Source organism: Triticum dicoccoides, chromosome 5B (assembly GCF_002162155.2).
Source record: "Triticum dicoccoides isolate Atlit2015 ecotype Zavitan chromosome 5B, WEW_v2.0, whole genome shotgun sequence".
In the NCBI taxonomy this organism is placed as follows: Eukaryota; Viridiplantae; Streptophyta; class Magnoliopsida; order Poales; family Poaceae; genus Triticum; species Triticum dicoccoides.
The window spans coordinates 128,471,028-128,479,702 of record NC_041389.1 but is presented as its reverse complement, the minus strand read 5'-3'; the positions used below and the strand labels follow the sequence as shown (position 1 = coordinate 128,479,702).

At 49.8% G+C, this 8,675-nt stretch overlaps 1 protein-coding gene across 2 annotated transcripts; it reads right to left on the bottom strand.

Annotated features, from left to right (window-relative positions):
• Positions 1-392: 392 nt before the first annotated feature.
• LOC119307783 (pentatricopeptide repeat-containing protein At2g31400, chloroplastic-like) lies at positions 393-5,686 on the bottom strand. Of its 2 annotated transcripts, XM_037583865.1 has the most exons (5): positions 3,338-5,686; positions 2,357-2,570; positions 1,570-1,754; positions 1,138-1,436; positions 393-1,018 (listed from the first exon to the last, which is right to left on the bottom strand). In XM_037583865.1, the coding sequence occupies exons 1-4, from the start codon at positions 5,251-5,253 to the stop codon at positions 1,175-1,177; spliced, it is 2,577 nt and encodes an 858-aa protein (XP_037439762.1). In that variant the 5' UTR covers positions 5,254-5,686; the 3' UTR covers positions 393-1,018; positions 1,138-1,174. The 2 variants fall into 2 exon arrangements, with proteins under 2 accessions (XP_037439762.1, XP_037439761.1); XM_037583864.1 differs by having other exon boundaries at positions 444-1,436; positions 3,338-5,685.
• Between the last annotated feature and the right edge of the window lie 2,989 nt (positions 5,687-8,675).

The window sequence follows — 8,675 nt, the reverse complement described above, 5'->3', positions numbered from 1 at the left end:
GCTCCCACACGCAACCCTTCCTCCCTTTTTCTTTGCTGGCTTTTGCAACTTGCAGCCACCCCTCTGAATTTATTTTGATCTTCAAACTTCTCGGCCATTTCTTTTCCGAGAAAAAAAGAGAGAAAACGACGGATCATTGATTTCTTGCCACAAAGAAAAAATCAATCGAACAACGCTAACCGATCATTTACCGATCCCGTGACCAAAACCAAAACCATCGGTTCATCCTTTCTCCTTGGTATGAATGTCGCTCTCGCCTCTCTTCCTTTGACTCCGCCCTCGTGTAAGACGTCGCTTCAACGACTCAAAAGTATCTAAATTAGGAGGAGAAAAAGGCAGATATGCAAGGGGGTATGCGAGGAAGAAGTCAAATACCGATGAGAGCGAGAAGCGAACCAACAATTAAATGTAAAATGAAAACCAAAGTAAAAAAATGGGCCACGGGTCGGAGATATACAGTTTCCAGACAATTTTTTGACCATTTCGAACGGTTGACAATGCCCCATCTCCAGGCCCAATTGTTCAGAAAGGAGCCATGGCAACTGAATGAATGAATCTAACAGCCTACACATTGCGCTCATCTCCTCCACGCCTTTTTGCTTGCCCTTTCCATGGCGCCTCGTCAGCCAACCACTTGAGCTGCCCACACAGCCACAGGCTGCTTGCTCATCATTCATGGATCGGGAGATGCCATTTGCATCTTCAGCAAAGCTGATGGCATCTTGTAAAGCAGCATCACGATCCAAAGGGGGAAACCAGCCAGTGGGGGTGTCAGCGTCATCCATCCATGGCACTTGCCGAAACAAGAGCTCCAGGTATCTGCCTTCACCGGACGAGTACCAAAACAAGAACTCAAGGCATCTTAACCCGCTGCAGATGACCCTCTGGGAGCAGTGATTCCCAGTCCTTGCTGTCGACGAAGCGACAATCAATAGACGACAGGGGATCCAATCTGGTGGATTCTGATTAAACTTCTTTTTCCACCCTTGATGAGAGGAGTTGGAACTTGAAAGGCACACTGCCAATTAACAACAGGATTCAACAACAAAACAAGCTCCTATTCGGCGAGCCTATAATACACTACACAGTCTTCTGAAAGGCAGAAGACAAACTAAGGAGAGGCGGGGGAGAGCTTACAGACAAGGCTGCTACAGGGTATGCGGTGCTTTACGGGCTACAACTGCAGCGCCTCCAGCCTCGGCACCAGATTGGATGGGCTTGCACGCTGCGCACGCTCGTCGCTGACGAGTATCGTGTTGATGGTGCCGGATTCTCTCAACCAGGCAGCCACCACGACGCTGGGCGATACAAACCTTCCAATGTTGAATCGCTCAACCTGAAACGGTGCTCCGATTGAGTTGAGAAGTGCTTCGATGACATGGCGAAGAGTGCTTGCGCCCGCAATCTTGCTATGCTTTCCCCACCCTGTCAGAATGCTGTACAGATATACAGAGCATGGTTTCAGTACAGATACAGATGGGAGGAAAAGTTTACAGCCTTTGCATTTGCAGACACAAAACTACCATAAATGTAACAAACACAAGAAAAATAAGTTGTAGCATCGAGTACCTTAGAAACTCAGGCATAGCTCGTCCTTCGAAGACAATAGAGCGCACATTCAGGAGCCATGCATGAACCATTGCTTGAGCTGCACCACATGACATAAGGTGCAGGTCCAAGCAAAACTCACTCCATGTGTTCTCCCACACACGGCGATTTACCCCTTCGAGCACAATTAACTGAGCTCCTTGCCTCTGAAAATAAGAAGGAACACACATTTGTCATGCAGTTCATCGAACGGATTAGCCCCGTGTATGCAGTTTAACAGGGAACATTTTACATAGCATGCAACACTTGCTACCCTACATATGAAGATGGTTCAGTACAATTAAATATCAAGCTGTCCAATAAATACCAATTCAGGACAATTTAACTACTACTAATCTGAAAACAACTTCCAAAGTAATCATAAATGTCAATAGACTACGTAAAAAATGTTTAATTGAAATATTAGAATGGCTATCACATAGCATGAGTATCTTCATTCAAGAGGTAAGATCAAAATCCATGTATACTAAGGTTAAGGACAATGACAAAATCCATAACACTAAGGGAATAAGAAAGAGTACAAACTATTCAAGTCACTTAAAAGTTAATATAAAAGAACAAGTATTACTATGATACTATTTCATCTATTCAAATATAACCAGTCAGTTGAGAATAAAAATTACCCCTAAGCATTGATAAATTGTTAAGGATTACTCAAGGATTTAACCTTTTTAACAACACAAAATCTCTGCTTTTGCAAATCAACACAATACTTAATTCAAAGATGTACACTTCGAGCAGATCCTACCTGGCCAAAATGCCATAGCATATCAGTAAGAGCATTATAAAAGGCAGAGGATGTTGGAGAATCCATGCGTCCCAGCTGATTAAAAAGGGACTGCGCTTGCGACCAAATTTCTTGGTAACCCATAAGGAGCCCATACGCAACGCCATAGACAAAGTTATCAAACAAGCGAAGTTGTTCCAGTAATAGGGCTGCATCTTCAAAGTTATTACAGCGACTGCAAGAACGGAATTAAAGCGTAGAGTTAGTTACCGTATACCAGATTTGCAGGTTGGAGAGGAGCACAATGTGATTGCTAATTCAGATTTATGTACTAATAACATGATTTCCTAACTCAACTCATATGTATTACACTTCTGTTTTGGCCAAAATAAATATGGAGACATAAGGATATCTTCGGCTTACACTCTTTTCTAGAACCAGCAAATAATGACAGGATGTAAAATAAATAGTACTCCCTCCGTTACTAAATATTTGTCTTTTTAGAGATTTCAAATGGACTACCACATACGGATTAACGGATGTATATAGACATATTTTAGAGTGTAGATTCACTCATTTTGCTCCGTATGTAGTCACTTGTTCAAATCTCTAGAAAGACAAATATTTAGGAACGGAGGGAGTATTTTCCATACGCAGATCATATATCCTGAAGGCTAACATTTAACCAGTGCAAGCATACATCCATATTGGACTTAGAAAAAAATAAACTGGCAGGAAAAAGGTAATTAACTTCCAGTACAATGCAGCACAAAATTTTGAAATTTTCAACTGGCATGACAAGTTTAGAACTAAATAGCTAGACAGCATCTAGTGGCAGAATACCGAGAACAATTTCCAGTATAATACAGCACTAATTTTTTTACTTTCAACTAGTACAACAAAATTAATAACAAAATGGCTAGACAAGCATCCAGTGGTAGAATACTAAGAATTAGAGAAATTTGGCATTAAAAGGCTTAAGTGACAGAAATCAAGATGTACCTGCAAGCATTCAGGATCGCAGAAAATGTAACAACATTTGGCCTTACACCCTGTTGGACCATCTTCTGAAACAATTCCAGAATGAAATATAATTCCTGAGACCTCCTCATCCGGACATCAATGGCAGAGTGTCCTCTTGTCACTGGATTAGCAGCCCTTATGATCTGGCCATTATAAACCCCAACAATGCCCATGTCCCCAACTTCAGGATCCTCCTCAGCATGTACCTTAGACTTGCCAAATGCATCGATTATTGTGTTATATGTAACCACATTGGGCTTGATACCCATCTCGGTCATATCATTTAGCAAAGATAATGCCCACTCTACCAATCCATTCTTGGCCAATGTGTCAATGAAAGAGCTGAACAGAACAACATCGGCCTTTAGGCCAGATTCCTTAAAATCTAAATAGACATTAAATGCATCTCCATGCATTCCTGCCTTTGAATAGATATCAATCAAAGTTGAGTATGTGAGTACACTAGGAGCTACCCCGCGTCTCCTCATATCTTGGACGAGGAAAGAGACGATGTCCAAGCGTCCCTGCTTTCCATATCCATTAATCAAAGAATTGTAAGTGACAGTATCCTTCTCAATCCCAGAGTCCTCCATCTCGTCACACACAATGGCAATTTCGGCATACTTTCCGGTCTTCACATAAATAGCCAGCACTGTGTTGTAGCAAACTCGGTCCAATCGAATTCCCAAAGACTTCATCTTTTCGTACAACTTGAGTGCCTCCTCATACTTCTCCAGCTTGGAGTATCCATCAATCAGTGTACTGTATGTAACAACATTTGGCTTCAGCTTTTTCGCTTCCATATCCAGCAGAACCTGCATAGCAAGCTCGATGTTGCCACACTTGCAAATTGCATCGATAAATGTGTTGTATGTATAAATGTCACGCCCAATGCCAAGATGGATCATTTCATCAAAGACAGCACGGGCATCCTCCAAGTGCCCTGCGCGGCTACATGCAGAAAGAAGTGAATTGAAAGTCTTCCGGTCGGGACAGAGCCCATCCCGTAGCATCTGACGAAAATATCCGAGCGTGAACCTGAGGTCAACACCCCCTTTCCCGCATGCATCAATCACCGCATTGTACGTAACTGTGGTAGGCCGCAAGCCTGCACCCTTCATCGACTCAAGCACCCCCATGGCCTCGGTCGCAAGACCACTCCTCGCATATGCTGATATGAGCGCTGAGTATGCAAACACCGTTTTGCCATAACCCCCTGCAATGCCAGCATCAAAACCTCTTCTTGCGAGGTCTGGTCGCCCCATCTTGCCGAGTGCACCAATTGCGGCGGTCAAAAGCTTGCCCTTATCGACGGAGCCATTGCCAACAAGGGGCAGTGCAGCGTGGAACACCTCAAGCGCACGGAGCGCAGACTTGTCCCTGTCGCCGAGCTCCCGAAGGACATGGCAGTAATCATCAGGACCAACCAGCTCTCCCCGGAAAGACGAAAGCGATGCGCCGAGCGCGCGCCGGTCTTCAGGGGCAACGCGGAGCAGCTTGTCGACACAGCGCCCAGCAGCAGCTGAGGACGCGCGCGCCCCGCGTTCCTGGCCACCTGCACCACGGTTGTTGCGCTTGGAGATGTTCTTGGTGGAGCGCGCACGCCGGAACTCCGGGCCAAGGGCCCCAGCAGCGGCGCGCTGGGGCTGCACCGCCCACGGCGTGGCCGGGCCACTAAATATCGGGTTCTGGACGGGCGGGCACGCCACGGAGTGGGAGCCCGCCGCGAGGAAGGGCGGGCAAAGCGCCGCCGCCGCGGCAGGCGCCGACGCGGACGCCGACGCATGCAGCCGGGCAGTGGCTGTGGCGGTGGCCGCCGCCGCCGCCGCCGCGGGGTGGTGGGAGGCGGCCGCCGCGTGCGCCTGCGACGGCGTGAAGTGCGTCGTTGGCGCCATCACGGCCACCGAACGCAATCACCTTCCTTCCTCCACGGACTCCCGGCACCGTACGTAACCCGCCTCGGAGACTCTCCCAAACTCCTCCAAATCCTTCCACGCAACCAACAGCTTCTCCAATCTCTCGCCCCGCAATCAGGCTGGACCGGAAGCAAATCCCGGGAGACAGCGACCAGGGGCAACTCGGAGGAAGTCGGGATATTTATATGGCCGGAACAACAAGATCGCTCCCGCGTGCGGCGACGGCGATTACTGCGTCGCCGCGCGCTGGCAGCATGCTAGTAGTGGCGAATGATTTGGTGATAAGATTGGATTAGGCGGAATTGGGGATTGGATGGCTGGGAAAGGAAGATCGCACCAGGCTGCGCGGGGGTGGGGGAGGGAAGAGATAAGACGCCGGAGCAAGCAAGGAAGAGAGAATTATTTCCGGAAGATTTCTCGACTGGAAAGCGTCACCGGTTTTGTTGGTGGTGTAAAGTCCATGACCTGTGGGGTTGCCATTCGAGGTGGCCCAGCTGCAACGGCAGAGGGTGGAGGTCTGTGCGAGTGACATGTGGGGCTGACTAGGTCCGGATCAGCTGAGCTGGTGTTGTTGTGCTTATTAGGCCAACTCCACCGTACGACCCCAAACGGAGGTCCGTTTTGCGCGGATTATGTCTGTTTGTGTAGGACAATGGGGTCGTGTCCGGACCTGTCCTGAGATGCCGTGGCCGTGCGGCCGCATCCTTTGGCCCCATCATGTCTGCCTCCATTTTCAAACAACAACGTTCGAAATACCAAGCCCTAGTTCATCAGCCTAGCAGCCCTAGTTCACGCAGGCAATAGAGTCAGCGGCCTACATGTCCTCGCCGACAACACAGCCAACGGTCTACATGTCCTCGCCGGTAACAGAGCCAGCCTACAGAAAGAATAGTTTGTCGCCGGCAACACAGCCAGCGGCTAGCAACACAGCCAGCCTCCAAAATGAATATGTTTCTCGCCGGCACACAGTGAGCGGCTGGCACCCATGCCAACCTCCAAAAAAGAACGGTCACGGCCGATCAGACGACCTAGTTCAGGTCGTCGGCATCGAACATCTCCTTCTGCCAGGCCTCGAACCAGCTCCTCGTCTTCTCGCTCATCTTGGTCAAGTCCACGCTCATGATCGCAAGGGCCACCTCCTTTGCTTTGGTTGCGGCATTGGTGGTCCCGATTTCGAGTTGCCTCTGCCTGGCCGTGACATTGGCAGCATCGATGTCGAGCTGCTTTTGTCGGGCCGCCTCCTCCATGTCGATCTTCCTCTTCTTGGTCGCCTCCTCCATCTCAAGCTTCTTCCTTTGAAACTCTAGGTATTGCTTCATTTGCTCGTCCTTGCTTTGTCGCTTCTTCTTGTCCCTCACATCCTCTTGAGACATCATGTCGTGTAAAGTCTCATGCAAGGCCATAGATGACGCATCACGTACGTCATCCACCTTGGAGTTGGTCTTGCCCCTCGGCCTCTTCAATGCCTCGCCATCTCCACCTCCGACAAACGCGGCCGCCTTCTTGCCTCTCTTTCTTTGAAGTTCACGGTATTGATCTTTGAACTTTGGACAATTGTTGATGAGCGTCCAACAATGCGTAAGAGTGAATGGCTTGTCATTGTGCCGGGCCTTGAATGCTTCCAAAGATTGAAATGCCTACACCACATGATCAACAACAAATGAACATGCAAGCATATACAAGGCCGAAGTCTCATGGTCGTAGCAAAAAAAGAACTAGGATGAGGAGAGCATACCAAGTCCCCAATGCCGAGACCACTCACGGGTCGTGCTTCAACGCTCTCAGTGCGGCACAATACTTGTTGCACTCTTGTTGGATGAACAACCACCTCTTTTGAATCGAGGTGATACCACGGTTGCTCGTAATTTGGTAGGGCTCAAACATCTTTCTTTCATGGAATGTTTTGTGGACTCTCGTCCAAAAAACAAGGCCCTTTTGTTGCGCGCCGGTCCTCGGATCTTGATTAATCTCCATCCAACATTGGCAAATCAACTTGTCCTCGTATCGTGAATACGAACCCGTGCGCATGCTCTTCTTCCTCTTTTGTGCTTCCGCTCTTTGGGTGAACTCGTCGATGAACAATGGCTCGCCCGTAATGTCAATATCAAAGCCATCTTCTTCATCACCACCGCCTTCGCAATAGATGGCATCGTCTTCATGCCATGAGTCACCATGGTCGTAGTCCGCATGGTCGCGGGCTTCTTCATCCGCAACGTATTGGGCGCGACCATCCTGACTTTGGGTCTCGTCGGGTTCGTAGGCAACGCCATGCCCACACTCGTAGATCACTTGCTCCATGTACTGGTTGTAGAATGGGTCGTCGACCGTTGGTGTTGGTGTTGCCATTTCTTCGAACAGGACGCGGGGCGACAGCATTGTGCCCGTAAACGGTGTCCGTGCTTATTTTCTTTGCATCTCCACGGCCGGCCAGCCGACGCTATTGGAACCTGGCGTGACATTGAGGTCGATGACGACCGAGGGGCGCGAGATGGACGACACGATCACGCTAATGTCCGGCGAGCCTGAAAAACGGGTGTGACCATCGTCCCTTGGCGGGGGAAAGCCGGGCGACATAGGCATGGTCCGCGACATCGACGACGAGCAATGTTGAGGCCTGGCGACCGACGAGCCTGTGGTTGTCGGGCTGGCGGCCGCACCAGAGAACCCCGCTGGACGGCAAATGCCAAGCATTAGGAGCGCGTGCGCTTTGTTGACGATGGCATCCTTCTCATCGACCTCGGCCTTGCGCCGCGCGGCCTCCACCGCATTGCGCTGGGTGGCGAACTTGGCCACGGCGGTCTTGCCCTTGACGGCCGCCCTCCGGTTCCTCCTCTTTGCCGATTATGCGTCCAACTTGGCGAGCTCCTCCGTCGTGCACGCCGACCATGGCTTCCTTGCACCCTTGGCTGCCTTCTTCTTCACCTTTGCGGGCGGGTCGACGGCCAAGCCACCGGAATTCGACGGGGCATCGGCCATGGACGGGGGAGGGTGGGGGCGGGATGTGGGAGGGTTTGGGGGAAATGGCGCCAAATGGGGGCGCGGGGGGTTTTGCTTGTGCAACTGACAGGCGGGCCAGGGGAGGACATACGTGCGCGTCCCGCCCACACGTTGGCTTTAGATAACATGGCAACTTCTTATAGCCGATCGTTGGCTATATTATGAACCATGCTCTTAGAGCATCTCCAAAAATGCTTTTATATTATTGGATGGAGGAGTGCGTAACAAAAACTGCTAGATGCAAAATTTACACAAAAACACCCAACTTCAATGGATGATGTAAAATACATCAGTCGCGCGGCCGCTGCTCCATCAGGTGATGTAAAAAGGGGCATCAGTCGCACGGCCGCTCTCCTCCTCTGCTCGAAGGCTCTGCCATGTCGCTTCACGGAATTGCAAATACA